Source organism: Pyrus communis, chromosome 5, assembly GCF_041283825.1.
Source record: "Pyrus communis isolate YQ-2024b chromosome 5, ASM4128382v1, whole genome shotgun sequence".
Taxonomy (NCBI): domain Eukaryota; kingdom Viridiplantae; phylum Streptophyta; class Magnoliopsida; order Rosales; family Rosaceae; genus Pyrus; species Pyrus communis.
In genome coordinates, this window is record NC_142569.1 from 28614517 (window position 1) to 28633470 (window position 18954).

Consider the following 18954-nt stretch of genomic DNA (forward strand, 5'->3'; position numbering starts at 1 on the left):
GATCAATGAAAACTCAGTGGAGAACCACACTTGACAACTAGAGATATGTACTTTACTTTTTTTTTTTTCCCGGCTGCAACTTCAATATCTTACAAGAAAGAAGAAAAGTGGTTGACTTTCTCTTCCAAACTTCAACAACCAAGTAATGAATACAAATAGAATAAACCCTAGAAGCAAATTACACAAAATTAAACTACCTCCAAAAGAGCAAACACTTTCGGTTTTCATGTTTTATTAATATATGTAGCTTAAATTAATATGATTTATGTATGTAGTTTAAAATAATGTGATTATATATTAAATTAAATTAATATTGATAAATAAAAATATTTCATCATCGCCCTTGGTTAATGGTCAATGGATTGCTAACAGTAACTTCAATTCAAATATCACAGTGTCAAAGACAAAACAAGTACTCTTTTACATATACCGGAATATAAATACAATATTTCAGTTGTCATATCGTTTCGTAAGGTTCCACAAAGATACTTATAATTTCAAGGTGTCAATTTTGACTCTAGTAATTTCTAAGGAGTTATGCCATTTCTATTGAAGAATACAAAAATTCGATGTCAGAGAATTGATAAAATAAAATACAGTGATTAGTTTTATTATTTTATTACACCCGAGTCTTTTGCTATAAAACTATACGTTTCACTTTAAATTGATCAAAATTTTGTAAAAGCAGATCCATTCTTGCCAATGTAGCTATGCTCATATGTGGACTTTTTTCTTTTGATTTAAACCAATAAAAGAAATTCCCACTTAGTATTATGATCTAGTTGTGAGATTTAGTCCATCACCTCAATTTTTTAATGTAGATAATATCGTTTATTAAAAAAATGAAATTAATTAATTATCTTGACATTGCAACTATTACATTATTCACCCAAAAAAAAGAGAGGGTATTTTCAAACAAAAATAGTAGGATTTTGCGTGGAAAAAGAAGGATGGCCGTTGGGGAAAAGTTAGTTAGCTTGTGCGGGGAAAACAAAAGATATTGAATGGAGTGGCTTGCATTTCGCAGCTGCAGACCACCATAAACAGCAAAAAACTGGTCAAGCATTGCAACGCAATGCACAGAGACGACCATGTCAACAAAAAAATGAAAACAAAATCTCCCTTTTTTTGGTGTCAATCTTTCTTTGCGAAGTAAGTCATGTCGTCCTGTCTGTCTGTCTGTCTGGCCGTCCAGTTCCAGAGATTAACTCGGATCATATATATGCTTCACCACTTTCTCTCTTACCGCCCTTTATTTGTTGCCAAAAAGGTATTCTTCTGCTTCTTCTGCTTATGCTTATTCTTCTTCTTCTTCTTCTTCATTATCTATACACCCAATCTCTTGTTTTCCTCTTTTCTTTTTGATCATTCGTAATGCTAGCTAGCTTTTGATTGCTCAACTTTTTCAATCCCCATAGCCACCCTTCTTTTGGGTAATTGTCACTTTTCTAATTTCTTGACGAATAATTTCAATGCTCTCGGTGCTTATGTTGACAGACTTTGAATCTAAACCATTGATCATGTCATGAATGTGCGGTCTAAATTCACAGGCTGACAACGTAATCAGTTTGTATGGAAAATAAGACTAACAAGAAAAGTTACCCCTTGAATGCATGCTAACAACATTAATTCATGGTTGGTTTTTTAATTTTTCTTTTTCTTTTTTAGGTGTATAAGGCTATAGCTGTAGGGTATATCCTCCGAGGGCTCTAGTTTGAGCAAGTTGTGATATATGAGTGCTTGACTCTCCTATTCTTTGGCTGTCTCAAAGCGGTAGAGCAACCTTGCAAGATATCAACCATGTGTGACACTATGCCTGCATCCATCGACCGACACCTTAAATCTAGTAAGCTATAATTAACAATTAAACATTTGTGCCTACGTTTGCATTCCAACTCAATCTTTGTCATGATCTTTGTCTACAATTATTCTCTGCAGGTCAAGAAGAAACTTCCGAGGATGAGAGGAAAACAAGGCTTGGGACTCTTAAGAAGAAGGCAATCAATGCCTCCACCAAGTTTAGGCATTCCTTTACTAAGAAGGGACGAAGAAACAGCAAGGTGATGTCCGTCCCAATCGAGGATAACATTGATGCGGAGGAGTTAAAGGCAGTGGACGCATTCCGCCAAGCACTTATTTTGGAAGAACTACTGCCTGCAAAACACGATGATCATCATATGATGCTAAGGTAACTTATTCCATATTTTGGCCAGCATTAACGGTTATAGATGATCGAGTTTCTATAAACAATTAGGATTAAAATGTAATCTTCTTGTATGATGGTACAGATTTTTAAAGGCCAGGAAATTTGACATTGAGAAGGCAAAGCAAATGTGGACTGACATGCTTCAGTGGAGAAAGGAATTTGGTGCTGACACCATCATGGAGGTAATTCTATAAGGTTTTTTTTTTCGAACTTTCTGTACGCTTTCATCGAGTACTATTGTATCCTAAAATTTGCCTTCGGTTATTTTGTTAGGACTTCGATTTCAAGGAAATTGAGGAAGTTTTGAAGTACTATCCCCAAGGACATCATGGAGTTGATAAGGATGGACGACCTGTCTACATTGAGAGACTTGGTCAAGTCGATTGTAACAAACTGATGCAAGTGACAACAATGGAACGTTACGTGAAGTACCATGTTCGGGAGTTTGAGAGGACCTTTGTCAGTAAATTCCCAGCATGTTCTATTGCAGCAAAGAAGCACATTGATCAGAGCACCACTATTCTTGATGTCCAAGGAGTGGTTAGTAAACATAGCCAGATCCTTCGATTTTTCTTTATCCTTCGTTTGAGTTACAAAATAGTTAATCATTAGTTCATGTAATTGATGTGAAGGGGTTTAAAAATTTCAACAAATCTGCAAGGGACCTCATCCAGACCCTTCAGAACATCGATGGTGGCAACTATCCTGAGGTATCCTGTAAATTTCATTTCAATTTTTGTGCAACGAGCTTTCTTGGTTTGCTTGCCTAGCAAGAAAACTAGTTTTTGTTCTTTTATGACGCTGATCGAAAGTTTTATTGATCATAGACCCTCAACCGTATGTTCATCATCAATGCTGGTTCCGGATTTAGACTCTTATGGAACACTGTGAAATCTTTCCTTGATCCAAAGACCACGGCAAAAATCAATGTAAGCATTCATCCTTTACTGTAACCTACTCTGAATTACGATTTGATATGGTAATGGTGCTAAACGAGTTGATGATTACCCATCAGGTTCTCGGAAACAAATACCAGAGCAAGCTGCTTGAAATAATTGATGGCAGGTAAGTTTCCACCAAGGAAAAATATATTTCCTTCGAATCGGTTCAATTTTTCATGCATCTCCTAGTCTATATTGTAAGCATTCCTGATTCACGTTGTGCTGTAACATATTTATTTGGCAACGTAATAACGTATTAGCTTCATATTCTGTCATAACGTGTTTTCGTTAAAATCTGTAACAGCGAGCTGCCAGAGTTTCTAGGTGGCACTTGTACTTGTGCTGATAAGGGTGGTTGTATGCGCTCGGATAAGGGCCCGTGGAACGATCCAGACATAATGAAGGTTTACTACTATTTGTTTCGTTTTGATTGTAGCATCTTCTATCCTAATATGAACAAAAGATTAAAATCTGTTGTTTTGATGATCCAGATGGTTCATAATGGTGAGGCCAAATGCTCGAGGAAGTCGTTATCCGGCATTGAGGAGAAGATTATCTCTGAAGATGAGAATGCATCCTCAAAGGTACTCAAATCTTTCAGTTTTGGTGTAATTATGGCCTCTCTTCAAACTGCCTTCTTTTGTTTTTAATGATCAATTGCCAAATTTCTGTTTACTTTTCTTATGCTACTACCACATGAAGAGATACGATTCGTTCAAATCAAAAACCGTTGCAGAGGTTGACATGCATTTTCCAGTGGAGCATCGAAGACTCTCTCGTCCACTTAAAAGGGTAAGCTTAGCAGAGCTTCGTTATCATACTGATCTCTATTCATCTTTTGCTACCCCTTTCAAAAGCAGTGCAGATTGTGCTGTTCCATGCCGCGTTGATCTGTTGATGTTCTCATTTGCTTTGTGTTTTGCAGGTTTCAATCGCGGACAAGAGCAGTCAAGCCTATGAGTATGACAACTTTGCGCCAATGGTTGACAAGACTGTTGATGCAAATTGGCCTAAGTCAGTTCATTATGATAAATTTCCTACGGAAGGCTTCCCTGTGCATGATACTTGCAAGGCTCCTGGTGGACTAACCAATCAGTTACTGTCTGGACTCATGGCCTTCATCATGGGAATTGTTGCCATGGTTCGATTTACGCAAACCATGCCAAGAAAACTCACTGAAGCTGCCCTGTATGGAAGCCCCGTTTACTACAACAGAGTGGTGGTTAAAGGCCAACCGTTGCCTGTGCCTGCCATCTCTAGCACCGACTATATGAACATGATGAAGCGCATGGCTGAACTGGAGGAGAAGCTGAATGCTCTCAGCTCGAAACCAGCAGTCATGCCACCTGACAAAGAGGAAATGTTGAATGCTGCTCTCAACCGCGTCAACACCTTGGAACAAGAGCTGTCATCAACCAAGAAGGTAAATTGTCTCGACATTCATGTTTTTCGGTGTTGATGTTGGCGTTTCCAAAAGAAAAATGAAATCGAAACAAGAAAATCTATATCAAGAGAAAGCTAAACGTGAACATGTACATTCTGTTTCTGTTTTGGTTTTTGTAGGCACTTGAAGACACCCTTGTCCGACAGGATGAGCTTATCGCCCAACTTGAGAAAAAGAAGAAGAAGAAGAAGAAGTTTGTAAGTGACCTAATTTATACTTGTGTAAAGTCCAGAGATTCTAACACTCCTCTTTTGGCCTTCCGCACTCCTCACTTAAGTAAATTTAAAATAAGTGTGCCAAAATCGCTCGTTTTGACGTAAATATTTGACATATTTCAGATGTGGAGAAGTTTTTTGACCTAGGTGTTTTTTGGAACTACGATTGCAGAACCCTTTCTCTTGGTAAGGTGGTGATAGCTCCGGGTATTGGATTCGATGCTCTGGTAATGTTCAGGGATAGCGGTTGGTGGTGGCGATGGTTCGATTGTAAGGCCCCCCACGGACGCGCTGTGGAATGCATTCGGTTCTATGTTTGCTAGTTTGGTACTGTAACTTAAAAAGCTTTTGTACATTATTGCGCAGTGTGCCTTTCTTTTAAAGTTTGTGTATACTTCGAGTAAATATGGATACCGCTTTAGCCTTGCAAATACCTCCAGGGTCCTTTGGTCTCTCTCCCCATCGAGTGGACATAAAATGTACAGATTTTTACAGATTGTCGAGGCCTAATTGGTAATCTCTCTCTCTCTAATCGCGTGACCTAGTATGTAATGAGAGAAAATTTAGATAAAACTTATGATAAGTAAGAATTGTTCGGTCATACGCCTTATATATCTAATTTATAGTTGATAAAATGCACCAGATAAGCCATAATTATAATAAAATCTCTGGTTAGTTGCTCTTTCAACATTTAAAAAAGTGTATAGGATTACTCAATTCAAACTACACAACCTTCGTTCAAGAAAATAAAACTCGACAGTCAGTTCTGTATCGTTCTCAGTAGACAGAATGGGCATCATTTCAGATGATATAGTTGTCTATGATATCAAAGGTCGGTATTGTCTAGTCAAACACTCATGTAGGGATCTTACGTGTTTGAGAAACAGCGTAGCAAATCCCTTTCTTCGGTAGTCTCTCTTCAACAGCAACCACCACCTCTACCAGCAAAAAAACTTCTTTTTCTGATGACAGGGAACAAGAAAATGTCTTAAAACTCATGAACCATAGAACCATGGAAACGAAAAAGACGAATACACATCTCCCTAGACGGACTGAATGGTTAAAGTACCCGGAGCTTGGCGTCTTCTTGCCTGTCAATATAAGCCAGAAGCTCTTCTTGCCTCATCAAAGCCTCGTGCAGAGCCTGATCCATAAGAAACAGTCAATGCATGCATCATTCTGAAATACCGAAACTAAGCCCAGTGACAACCAAGAAGCACTCATGCTGTCATCGGCACCTTAACATGTATACCCCTACATGCACAATGAGATGCAAAACACATGCAAGTAATCACTAAAACTATGTCGTCGAGAGAGATGCAAACTTAAAACACTTAAAGAAAAATAAAATACAAGTTGAGTACAATGCCAATTGAATTGGGATTGCAGCCATCCTTTAGGTCTGATGTCTTTCCTTTTATAATTCACATTGCTTAGATTAACTCTTTTAAAGATTTGTTGCCACCGGGATCATGCACAGGTGTGCCATTCCATCATAAATAGATAGGCTATAGACCATAGTGAAGCTACTTTTATAATTATTTACTTTTTTTACTTGATAATTACGGTCTAGCTAACACAAAGAATAACAAAGTTGCAGCCTTTCCCGGAAAGAATAAAATGCAAAGTAAGCCAGAAGTTGAACATTTTTGAAGGCGGTAATATGATTTCAGGTAGAAGGCACCCATTTTACCCAAGAATCAAATAAAGCTTCTATACCTTTTTAGTGGCAATTAACTCTGCTTCCAAGGCATCTACCCGGCAAACAGCAGCATTCAGCAATTCCGCTTTATCATAAGGCATCTCAGATGGCTTAGCTTGGAGCATGTCAACCTTCTCCTCAAGCTCCACCAGCTTTTTCAGTACAGAGGGTAGAAGATCAGTCCCAGTAATTGATGTTGTTGGTGAAGAAGGACGACCCTCTTCCTTGTTTGCTTCATCAAAAGTGCTTTCTGGAATATTTTGATTGTGATTAACCAATGCATCAGGAAGCTTCCTAGTTACTTGGGAAGCCACTGAGCGGAAGAGAGTGAGACAAGTCAGGAAGAAGGCCATAAGTGCAACCAAAATCCGACCTTGGATTCCTTCTGGATTCTTAGGGGAGTCAGGTACTGGAAGTGTCCCTGAATGAAAAAGATTTTGACTCTGTTAATTTATATAATGTAAAGTACCAAAACAATTAAAAGAAAAACAAGTTAATAACAGCTCAATCAAATATGGTTATCTAGCATTACAACGCGACTGTTTGCTACTATTTAAGTTCAGTACCATATACTATACCATTTGGACTTGACAGCAGGTAAAGGAAAAATAGGAGTCGTACGCCCCAAGTTCAAGACAATAATATGCTGAGTAAACATTATCCTTCGTAGCTTGAAAGATCTATAATCTTTCAATGAACTAAGAATAAATAATATATTGTTGAGGGACAAAGATAATTGTTTCCCGGCAGGTAGCTCAGCTTGCACACTGATTAATAGGTAATTTTGACAAAAATGAATATCTCCATTCCTGGTTACAGAAAAACGAATTTTTGGTAGTCAAGAGTTAAGATACAGCATTTTGAAGAGTGATTTCTAATACTTTTGGGCTATGTTTGGGTAAGGGTCTTGTCTCAAAGGATTTAGACCAAGGGAGGAAGAAATATACTACAAAGCATTAGATCGGAGGGGTTTAGAAATGCACCACATAATCATTACAACGGAACATAAAAAGGGATTTGTAAATGACACCTTCCAAGTAGTCATTTGCAAATCCCTCTCACATGGCTTTGCAATGCTCAAGTGGTGCATTTATAATCCCTCCTATCTAACATTTTATAATTCATTGCTTACAAACTTTGCCTCAACCCCTTGGGACTTCAAAGCCCTTACCCAAACATAGCCTTGACGTCTGATTTGTTGTGACACTAACTGTTACATAATGAAAAAAATTTTAAGAACTGCCCTCTTTCCTGAAGAAGGTAACGCCTGTAAATATATATAGAGATTTATGTATATTTTTGGTGTATTCCACAAATATCCATGTCCATTTTCATTTTGTAAAGATTAAACATTTGTCCATGTCAATGTCATGATACCTCTGTTTCCAAAATTTGGCACAAGATACACTGACGTCAGTATAAAAGTAAATCACTCAAAGTAATGAAATTTCAACTATTATGAGGCTATCAAGTCTTATTATATTGGACTAGTTTAAGTCGTTCCTATAACAACATGATAATTAAAAAATGTTATATCTTGGCAGGAAAGTCGACGTTAGACTTGCTGACCTTTGGAAGAATGAGTTCTCTGGAGAACCACTTGCTTTTTCCAATTAGCATCAACAGCTTTGTCAATCATAGGAACATATTCATCATAACCAGAGAAATTACCTGCACTGTTTGCCTTGCCAACGGCCTTAACCTGCATATTTTATTATAGCACATTAAAGAATACATGATTGACCACAAATGAATGCAACCATCAATAGAGGGTAAAACTTTTCCAAGCTATTCTTGTTTATTACATAATATTACGCATCTTAATTACTCTTGGGGATCCAATAGCCCTTAACTTCCTAACCAATTCAAGCCAACACAATCAAAGTCAATGTTCACTGCACGCCATTACCAAAAAAATACGCACATACAAATTTCACACTAAACGTTAGAGTTTCACCTTTAAATTGTATTACAATTATTACGCTATCATGCGAAAAACCCACACAATGATTTACTCTAGGAAGTTATTTTTACTTTTAAGATATGGCAGAAGAGCTAAGAAGAGGGAAGAAATGACTTATTAACCAACCTACGCACAGACGAATCTCACACTAAATGTTAGAGTTTCACCTTTAAATTGTATTACAAGTATTACGCTACATGAGAAAAACCCACGCAATGATTTACTCTAGGAAGTTATTTTTACTTTTAAGATATGGCAGAAGAGCTAAGAAGAGGGAAGAAATGACTTATCAACCAACCTACTGTAGTAAGACTTCCATATCAAATTAAACATAAAAAGGTCAATGCTCAAATTCTACTTCTATCCTGTCTAGAAGATTGTTCTATCAAACAAAGCAAACAAGAATGCTCCCCTACCAACAACTCTTAAAGAGATATATCAATTACCTGTGCAAAATAAGTTCCTTTTTCTCTATTGGTCAATATAACTTCTAAGGCTCCAATGATGAATCAATTCATCACAATAGTTACATATAAAAAGGTTAAACCTACCTCTTCGCGAACAGGAGTCAATTGAAGATGTGAATAATTCTTCAAAGCTTTTGGGGGCGCAATATCTTCTGCTTCAGATCCTGACTCAGCAGTGGATGTATCACTTCCCTTTACCTGCTTCAATACAAAACCCCCCACAAAATGTAAAAACTAATGCAAAAATCTCACTTTTTATTCTGCAGTAGTGAAAACTATATAAGTTTTACCATTGGATATTGTGGCTTAGCATAAGCAAGAACCTTCCCTTCACTGTTTAGGACTTTAACAACTTGCCTTGCACGTCGTGCTTCACCATTTAGAACCATCTGTAACACAGAGCATAAGCAAGCTCGATTCAGTAACAAACAAATATAAACTGCACCAAAATCTTGTAAAACTAAAAAGAATATGCAGCAGAAAGGAAAACTAGGGAACAAGATATAACCTTCAATATCTCAGGGTTTTTCCATGGCCCCTTATCAGATCGAAGGCAACCTCCCTGATCTGCACAGGTACAGTTACCACCCAGAAAATCTGGCAACTCACTGCATACTTGGAAGAAATCTTTGTAAGTATTAAGCTAAGTGCAATTATAAATTTAACATAGGAAAGATAAAAATCATTATAGAAAATAATACTAAGAAAAATAGATATACATATATATATTATATATAATATATATCTGTCTTTGAGTGTCTATATTTACAGAGAGGTTGCAATGTTGTATTGCCAGACTATCATTGACAACCACACATTCAGCTATGATTCAGCATGATCAACAATCTTGATTCACATCATAGTTGGAACAAGTACATCACAATGAACTTCTATGTGTGTTGAGATAGAACAAATATAGCATTACGGATGACAGATACGCTGCCGCCTGCTCACCTGGCATCGATTACCTCAAGCAATTTGTTCTGATATTTGTTTCCAAGAACCTGTAATGTTGTATACAATCAAAGAAGGATGGTAAATGACTAAATTCGTGACAGATTTCCAATGAACCCCGCCAACCTTAATAGTTCTGATACATGAAAAAAAGTAATTTCTACATACATGAATCTTTGATGTTGTTCTAGGATCGAGAAAAGTCTTTACAGTGTTCCACAGCAGCCTAAATCCGGGACCAGCATTAATGATAAACATTTGACACAGGGTCTGCACCAGTTGTGAACAAATCAAAGGTCCAAATGAGGTGTTAATGTTGAATTTCCAATCCATATAAAAAGTAGCTACGACAAAGTTCTAAACAAATGTGATTGCATACCTCAGGGTAATTGTTATTATCAATGTTCTGCAACCGTGTAATTAAATCTCGTGCAGACTTCGTAAAATTCTTGAAGCCCTTTGAAACAATTTAAACAAACGAATCCACAATAATTAGATATTATGGTTGTACTTAATATGAAAAGTAAATACAGAAATGGTTGATTACAGATAAGAGGTAACATACCACGCCTTGGACATCTAAAATTGTAGTGCTTGAATCTATGTGCCTCTTTGCAGCAATGGTGCAAGCTGGAAACTTTATTGCAAAGTTTTTCTCGAACTCCTGAACATGGTATTTCACATACCGATCCATAGTCGTAACCTGCATTACTTTATTGGGATCTACTTTACCCAATCTTTCAATGTAAACGGGCCTTCCCTCCTTATCCACACCATGATGCCCATGAGGGTAGTGCTTTAGAACTTCATTCAACTCTTTGAACTCAAAATCCTGATAGAAACATCAACATGGTAGATAGAATGAGAAATGAAAAGTATGCATGATCAAACAAATTTTATTAGCCGTAGTTACCTCCATGATAGTGTCAGCACTATAGTCCTTCCTCCATTGAAGCATATCAGCCCACATATGCTTGGCTTTTTCAAGATCAAACTTCCTTGCTTTCAAAAACCTGAAGGTAACGTCTAAAGGTTAATGTCTAAATATGAGAAACCGTATTAATCAATATTACCAGAAATTCATCAATATTACCCATCTCACAGGAACTATTCAACCATATTTCAAGAAATTACTAGTTTATGAACTTCCAGAGGTATTTGTATGCATGATTATATGCAGTTGTGCAAGGTGAACTAGTGAGCACCTCAACATCATATGATAATCGTCATGCTTTTCTGGGAGCAATTCATCCAAAATCAGTGCTTGTCGAAATGCATCAACAGCCTGCAGCTCTTCAATATCACGAACGTCTTCAATGGAAACAGAGCTGACTCGGCCATCACTCTTTCTCCTACCACCCTTTTTCTTGAGAGAATGTTTAAATTTGGTAGATGCACTTAGCGCCTTCTTCTTCAGAGTCCCAATTCTAGTCCTCCGCTCATCCTCTGAATTCTCAAAATCAGACTTCCTCTCCCTCCTCTCATCACTACCATAAAACCCTTCAAAACCTGCAGCACCACAACAACAACGGGATTGACATTAAAAACTCGCTGGCGTTAACCGAATTCACAAACCCGCATTTGAGAACAAGAATAAGAATAGGGTTTGTGAAAACATTAACAAATATAAAACAACAAATTCGTAAAATTTGATGTTTTGACCGAGAAAAGACGATCCATTTACTAAAAACACAAGCATGAGAGGAAAAAGAAAGTCAAAATTCAAACTTTCTAAAACATTAACAAATATAATACAACAAATTGGTAAAATTTGATGTCTTGACCTGAGAAAAGACGACCCATTTACTAAAAACAAAACCATGAAACGGGGGGGGAAGTCAAAATTTAAACTTTCCTCAGATTTCCGTTTCATTTCTGATGAATTTTCTCAGCAACCAAACAGAAACCCTAAATTCAGCCAAGTAATTAAACCCATCCAAAACCACAGTCCCCTCAAGACCAAACACAAAGCCCTCCAGATTCAACAGCAACAAGCACACAGCCGCACCGACAAAAATCTAGAGAGAGAAAGAACTAGAGACAGAGAGATGGACTCACAAGGCCTGGCGAACCGATCCAGCGGGCCCGACATTCTCGTCTCTGATCACTTACTCGCATCCACGCAATGCACCCTGCGAAAAACCTCGCATTTCCGTCACAAATTCCAGAAACCGCGAATTTCGGAGCACTTAACGAGAAAATTGAGGTGCGAAACGTAAGTAATGCTTTACCTTTTTGGGTTCGAATCGCCGGAAATCAGGAGGAAGATCAGACGGTCAGCAATGCTCGTTTAGTCAGAGAAAAGCTCCTGTAAGCCGATCTGCAGCTGGAACGTCTTGTCCGTAACGGATTCTCGGAAATTCTCGAAAGATTATTATTTTTTTTCTCTAAATTTAAATTAATAAATAATTTAAATTGCCGGTGAGCGACGGCGAAGAGAGGGAAGGAGAGAGGAGAGAGAGGGGTTTGCCTTGTGCTTATAGTGGTGAGCAACGGAGGGAGGTGGGACCCAGTTGGAGGGATGACACGTGGCGGGATGGAGGAGCGTTAAAGACGGAATTGCCGGCGGTAGTTGAGGAGTGAAATGGCGGGGGAATATGATGAAGTAATGATTTGGTCATCGGGTGGGGTTCGTATTTATGGTGTTTTCTTTTGTGTATTTTAGCACGTGGTTGTGTTGGAAACTTGGGGAAATTTTTAATTGTGACAGTAATACAAATATTACACAATGTGTTTTAATAGAAGCGATGAGAAATTTTATTTTTTAAGTTATTAATTTTTTAACACATATATCCCATCATTTGTACAGTGAGACATGACGTACCATGTGTATCGGTCACACTGAAAAATCTCTCGAAAACTTGGAAGGAACAAAATAACCCTACAATTTTGACACTGTTTTTTTTGTCTTTTATTGAGTTAGTTTTCGGGATCGATTTCTCTATAATTTTTAGAGAACTTTAACGAAAAGCTCCTGGTATTATTCACTTTAACGAAAAGTCATATTTTTACACTAAAAAGTCAATCATGATACTATTCATTTTACCCTTTATTTTGTCCTTATCGTTAAAATTCAAAATTTTTAAGTTATTTTCATTACTTTTCTTTAATTTTTAAAGTGAAGAGAATTATTATCAGGCTAATTTATGTATATGCTTTCATTTGACTTGTTGGGATGTCATGTAATTTTATTATTTTCATTATTGTTGGATAATGTTCGAGTTTGATTTTCACTTTATTAGATGGTAGTTTTTGGGTGCATATAAGAAATCGTCATGTTGTTTATAATTGATAATTACATCATTGCATATAAACAGAATATTCAACTTTTTAATAGAAAACAAACGAAAATTTTGATTTATGATTAATATTTACTAACAAAATCCATGGTAAATCTATGATTGATAATTTCTTTAACCACTGTATTAAAAATAAATAAATAAAATAAATAAAAAATAAAACAAAAAGCAATTTGAAGTATCATCTACATATATAAAGCAGCACTCCAACATGGTTAAGCTTTCTAAATCGCCCTTTGATTCCTTCACAATCAAACATTGAAAAATAAAAAAAAATGAGGACAAACTGGTAAAAACCATAACTGAACAGAAAACTGTATTGGACAAAAAAGCTCTAGAAACAAAAAAAAAATAAAATAATAATAATAATAATAATAATAATAATTGCAATAGACGTGAAAATAGAACCATAATGTGTAAGGGTATTTTTGTGTAAATAAATATACAGATTAGATACCCTAACAATAAACAATTAAATGTATAAGAAAAGTATTTTAAAACAATTAACGATTGTACGATATTGAAATTAAATAATAACTAAATGTATGAGATTGAAATGTTTTAAATATGTGGTATAAGGTTGAAATTACACCCAAACTAAAGGGTTTTTTTTTATATGAACATGCAATTGATAGAACCTGTTAACATGAATAGCATAACACATTTTAATAGTGATTTTGTGACAACAAACTTGTTTAATTCTTTTTCTTTTTATTTATAATTCTTGACTATTTTTATTGACAGGAACAATTGACACAAATAACACGAATTAGAAAACCTAGATGCTAATGGATGAGTCACTTTGTTACGTGTTCTATTTACAAACTGAAATCACCATTGCTCCACCTACACTGTTAAATCAATTCAATCCCCTTTGTAGTTGCAAGAGCCTTCTTATGCCTTCAACATGTGGATCGCACGGTAGACGTCAAGAGATTCTTTTGGCTATCGAACAAAAACCTGCATCTTATGCAAATTGTATTTCCTCCAAATAAGTTCTTTGTTCCATATGTTGGAAATTATATTATTATATAATATTATAATTTTTAATATTGAATGAAAAGTTGTTGTTTTTAGATGTCAATTATTGAAAACTATTTGGTTGTTTTAAATAGGTGCCAGATGTCATATGGTTTAAGACTAATAGAAACATAAGTTCTGAGAAGGTGCATTGGGTTTTATATAAACTCAAGCAATCCGGTAATAGAAAAATAACTAAAAAGGGAATTAGTGAGTCAAATCTTACTCTTAAGAAATAAGGTTTCTCCACTCTATTTATGTCATTCTTCATTTGTCAAATTCCGAGTTGTGTCTTGAGAGTGCATAATATATAAAGTTCGAAGATTGAAGTGATTCAATTTCAGATTATAGATTGTTGAATTCTGGAAGAGAGACGCCTATGAAATTCTGTCTTTAGGACATTGTATTTATGCAAGCCTCAATCTCCAAGTTTGTTAGTATTTCTTACTATATCTATTATGTACTTGGGTAAAGTACAAAAAACTACCTCAACTATTGATGTCACGACACTTTCATACCTCATCTTTTAAAATTGACAATGTCATACCTCATCTTTAGAATTTGGTCAAATATTATACCTTCTGTTACTTGGCTGTTTTACTTTTCAATTAAATACTAACGTGGCTTGGTTCGGGGCCCACTTTCTATTAAAAAATCATTAAAATATTATTAAAAACTAAAAAAAAATTATTTAATATTTTTTAAATATTAAAATAATAAAGAAAAGTAAGGAAAAAAAAAACAACCCTCAGTTTGTCCCTCCCCCTCCCCCCCTCCTCTCTCTTCTCCCCCATCTTCATCTTCTTCCCCCCACCTGCAACCCCCCCAAAAAAAAAAAAAATTCCAATTTGTCTTCCCCCCCCCCCCACCCCCTCTCCTTCTCCCTCCTGCAAACCAGAAAAAATAAATAAATAAAACCAGATCCTGTTGGCGGGAAGATGGGTGCGGAAGAGGATGTGAAGAATGGATGAGAGTGGTGGATTTGGGGTTGGCAGGGGATTGGGTTTTGGGTGGGGGGGGGTGGTTTGGAGGGGGGTTAATGGGTTTTCAAATTTTTTTTTTTTAGTTGAAGATTAAGCAGGGAAGAAGATGAAGATGGGAAGATGGAGAGAGAGAGAGGGGGGGAGGGACGAACAAAGGGATTTTTTTTAATACTTTTCTTTATTATTTTAAAAATATTTAATACTTTTTTTTTAGTTTTTAATAATATTTTAATGATTTTTTAATAGAAAGTGGGCCCCGAATCAAGCCACGTCAGCATTTAACTAAAAAGTAAACGGTCAAGTAGCGGAAGGTATAACATTGGACCAAATTCTAAAGATGAGGTATGACATTGTCAATTTTAAAAGATGGTATGAAAGTGTCGTGACACCAATAGTTAAGGTAGTTTTTTGTACTTTACTCTATTTACTTTGACTGTATACACACTTATTATTATGATATATTTGGTTTGTGATTCTTTATGATTATCATCATTCAATTCTTTTATTATTTTCATATTTTCTAATATTACTCAAACACCATAGTCTTTGGGTGGTTTTATCTTGCACACATGGTCGATCCTGAGTTATTTGGTGCCCAGGGCGAATGCTCAAAATGCGTTTTTTTTCTTCAATACAAGAACATATATTAAAAAGAAGGGTAAATTACAAAAAACTATCTCAACTATTGGTGTCACAACACTTTCATACCTCTTTTAAAATTGACAATGTCATACCTCATCTTATGAATTTGTGTCAATGTCAGACCTCCGTCAGTTTTTCTGTTAAATACTGACGTGGCTTAAGATGGGCTCCACTCCTTAGTCCAACTGGACTAAAAAATAATTAAATATATTTTTAATAATTAAATATTAAAAAATTAAAAATAAAATTATTTTTTTATATTAAATTGTGGGATCCACCTCTCTTTCTCGCCTCTCTCTCTTCTCTCTTTCTGGGCAACCCTTCCCTCACATCCACCAACCTTCCCCTTCTCGTCTTCCCCAAACCCAAACACCCTAAACCCAAATCCTATCCTGCTCCTGTCTTCTCTGCGCCGATCACTACCGTCACTCTCTATTTGACCTCCCCCTCCGCTTCAACCTCCCTCGCCACTCTCCCTTCAACCTCCCCCGCCACTCTCCTTTCGACCCATCCCCAAAATCCCAGAAACCATTCCTCCACCACCCTCTTTCTCTCATCTCTCTCTCCTCTCTCTCACTCTCGCCTCTCTCTCTCTCTTCTCTCTCTCGGGGCAACCCTTCCCACCCATCCCCCCAACCTTCCCCCTATCATCTTCCCTAACCTAAACACCCCAAACCCAGATCCCATGAGGAAGATCGATGCCTTCAAGCGCGAGCTTCCTCTCTGCATGTTCCTATTGAATGATGGTTCGTTTTTGTTTCCCTTGGAAAAAAAAAAATTTATATTCAAGCTTTAATTTCAAGTACATATTTTCCTAGCTTTTCACAACTTTTTGAAATATTTCGGGATATGGGTTTTGAATTTTTGATGATTTCGATTGATGGGTATCCAGAAATTATTTCGATTTCAGAAATGGGTTTTTGGTGTCAATTGATTTTGGATGATGAGTTTTGAGTGGCGGTAGTGATTGGCGTAGAGAAGATTGGAGCGACGAGGGAGGTCGAAGCGGCGGATCAGTAGTAGAAAAGTCAAAGAGGGGAAGAGAGGCCGTGGGGGACGGCGATGGGGGACGACAATGGTGTAGAATGGAGATGAGAAAGAAAATAGAGAATAAAAAGATTCCTCATCACTATCTGGGCCAGAAAATCTAAAATGAGTTAATAGCTACTTTAACTTGAAAATGCATAATCCAATCATTAAAAAAAAAATAAAAGAGCCCAAATTTTTTTTTTAGGTCATCCTTGATTATACTCCTAATCCAAGTCATGTGGAGCATATGACTTTAATTTTAAGATGTGTTGACTTGTCAAGTCAATAAAATATGGGAGTATTTCTTGGAGTTTTTAAGTGTGGAAGATATATCAAGACAATGACTTTTTAGTGAATTGCAAGATGTAATAAAATCTCTTGATCTTGTTATTGATAATGTGAGAGTACAAGATTATGGTAATAAATCTAATATAAGAGTGAAACAACAAGGTGTCCAAAAAGATTTTTGGAAATAAATTCTCGAGCATTTTACATGACATGTTCTCCTAAGGTCTCCAAAAGAATTGTCAGACATAAATTCTAGAGTGTTTTACATGAAATGTTGTTCTCATTATCTTAATATAATAGTTTGCGATATGACAAGTTCGTGTCTAAAAGAAAACTCTTTGTTTGGAGCATGTCAATTTGTATATATATTATGTTTTCCAACTCTACAAAGCGCTGGACTATTTTGCTTGAATATATTGATGGTTTAAATCTGTCAATATAAACTACTCGATGGGAAAGTCATATTGAAAGTATCAAAACAATTAAATCCCAAGTTGCCAAAGTTAAAGATGCTTTGTTTAAACTGGTGGAAATTACTGATAATCCCGATAAGGATGAAAGATCGTCAGCATTAAGAAAACTTTCAAGTTTTGACATTGTATAAACTTTGGTTATTTGGTATGACAGTTTGTCGAAGATTAACATGATGAGCACAAAAATTACAATGTGAAGACGTGTTTTGATGTTGTTGTAAAGGCATTGGAAGCATTATAGAGAAACTAGTTTTGCTTATGCAATGAATGATGATACAGAAATTGCACTTGATTTAGGAATTCAACCTGTTTTTCAAACTAAACATCATTGATCTAAAAGAAAGCATCATGATGGAATTGATGGTAGTGAGAAGGAACAACAGTCAACTGAAGAATCATTTACAACAAATTATTGTATTGTTATAGTGGATATTACTCTTTCTCAACTGAAACACAGGTTTGAACAATTGAAGGCTTTTTAATCTATTTTTGGCTTCTTGTTTGATGCGTCAAAGTTAAGTTCATTGGATAATCATGAGCTAAAAGAATGTATGAATCTCGAAGTATATTTGAAACATAGCAACGTCATTGATGTAGATGAAGCCATCTTATGTTCCGAATTACAAATTTTGCAAATAATGTTATCTAAAGAAGCATTTGAATCTGATAACCCTTGACATCCATAAAAATAGTATTGTTTATAAAAGAAGTTGACATGTGTCTAAATATGCTGATTGCTTATTGTATATTGCTGATTATATTGTCACCGTGACATCTGCAAAAAGAAGTTTTTTAAAATTGAAATTATTAACATCTTACTTGCGAACCACTATGACTTAAGATAGGCTAAATGGATTAGCAATCTTATGCACTGAAAAATATGAGATTGAAGACTTGGATAATGATGATATAATTGATGATTTTGCTTCAAAAAGTGTAAGAAGACGATTTCTTAAAGGTTGAAATTTTAATGAGTTTTACTTTTAGTGTTTGTATTTGATTTTGTTTCTTGTTTTTGTTTTTTTTTTTTTTTTGTCAGAGTTTAGGTACTATGTCACCCGTTGTATGTTTTTTCTTCAAGTAATATAATATGAGAGTGAGGGCCTAGCCCCTAATTTTGACTAGGTTACAACCTTCTTAAATAATTTTTTAGGGTAAATTATACAGAACTACCTCAATTATTGGGTCATTAACAGTTTCATACCTCGTCTTTAAAAAGTTTCAATGTCATACCGTATCTCCAAATTTGTTGCAATGTCGTACCTTTCGTCATTTTGTTTGTTAATTTTCTGTTAAATACTAACGTGTCTTGAAGCAGGAGCCACTCT

The 18954-nt window shown here is 35.9% G+C and overlaps 2 protein-coding genes across 6 annotated transcripts; one reads left to right on the plus strand and one right to left on the minus strand.

The window, feature by feature from the left end:
- Positions 1–1069: 1069 nt before the first annotated feature.
- Positions 1070–5237, plus strand: LOC137726131 (phosphatidylinositol/phosphatidylcholine transfer protein SFH3-like). Of its 4 annotated transcripts, none has more exons than XM_088694841.1 (14): positions 1070–1270; positions 1669–1846; positions 1939–2188; positions 2289–2388; positions 2480–2746; positions 2839–2916; positions 3034–3135; positions 3222–3271; positions 3452–3551; positions 3639–3731; positions 3850–3939; positions 4073–4570; positions 4711–4788; positions 4930–5237. In XM_088694841.1, exons 2-14 carry the CDS (start codon positions 1801–1803, stop codon positions 4951–4953), a joined length of 1776 nt encoding a protein of 591 aa, XP_088550967.1. In that variant the 5' UTR covers positions 1070–1270; positions 1669–1800; the 3' UTR covers positions 4954–5237. The 4 variants fall into 4 exon arrangements, with proteins under 4 accessions (XP_088550967.1, XP_088550969.1, XP_088550970.1 ...); XM_088694843.1 differs by having other exon boundaries at positions 4979–5237; XM_088694844.1 differs by having other exon boundaries at positions 1248–1433; positions 4979–5237.
- Positions 5238–5460: 223 nt separating this feature from the next.
- LOC137725554 (phosphatidylinositol/phosphatidylcholine transfer protein SFH8) lies at positions 5461–12502 on the minus strand. Of its 2 annotated transcripts, none has more exons than XM_068464279.2 (15): positions 12124–12502; positions 11951–12024; positions 11098–11401; positions 10806–10905; positions 10458–10724; positions 10272–10349; positions 10061–10162; positions 9893–9942; positions 9447–9546; positions 9229–9327; positions 9023–9139; positions 8078–8210; positions 6526–6929; positions 5876–5950; positions 5461–5768 (listed from the first exon to the last, which is right to left on the minus strand). In XM_068464279.2, exons 2-15 carry the CDS (start codon positions 11982–11984, stop codon positions 5745–5747), a joined length of 1887 nt encoding a protein of 628 aa, XP_068320380.2. In that variant the 5' UTR covers positions 11985–12024; positions 12124–12502; the 3' UTR covers positions 5461–5744. The 2 variants fall into 2 exon arrangements, with proteins under 2 accessions (XP_068320380.2, XP_068320381.2); XM_068464280.2 differs by having other exon boundaries at positions 9023–9136; positions 12124–12499.
- Between the last annotated feature and the right edge of the window lie 6452 nt (positions 12503–18954).

What these genes read in the sequence shown, in the direction of transcription:
- LOC137726131 (XM_088694841.1), top strand. Translation starts at nt 1,801, where the DNA reads ATGTGTGACACTATGCCTGCATCCATCGACCGACACCTTAAATCTA. An exon ending in AGACCACGGCAAAAATCAAT is followed by an intron (nt 3,136 to 3,221) that starts GTAAGCATTCAT and finishes ATTACCCATCAG; the next exon opens with GTTCTCGGAAACAAATACCA. An exon ending in ACGATCCAGACATAATGAAG is followed by an intron (nt 3,552 to 3,638) that starts GTTTACTACTAT and finishes TTGATGATCCAG; the next exon opens with ATGGTTCATAATGGTGAGGC.
- LOC137725554 (XM_068464279.2), bottom strand. Translation starts at nt 11,984, where the DNA reads ATGTCGGGCCCGCTGGATCGGTTCGCCAGGCCTT. An exon ending in GAACAACATCAAAGATTCAT is followed by an intron (nt 9,943 to 10,060) that starts GTATGTAGAAAT and finishes ACAACATTACAG; the next exon opens with GTTCTTGGAAACAAATATCA. An exon ending in GAGAACTCATTCTTCCAAAG is followed by an intron (nt 6,930 to 8,077) that starts GTCAGCAAGTCT and finishes TTTTTCATTCAG; the next exon opens with GGACACTTCCAGTACCTGAC.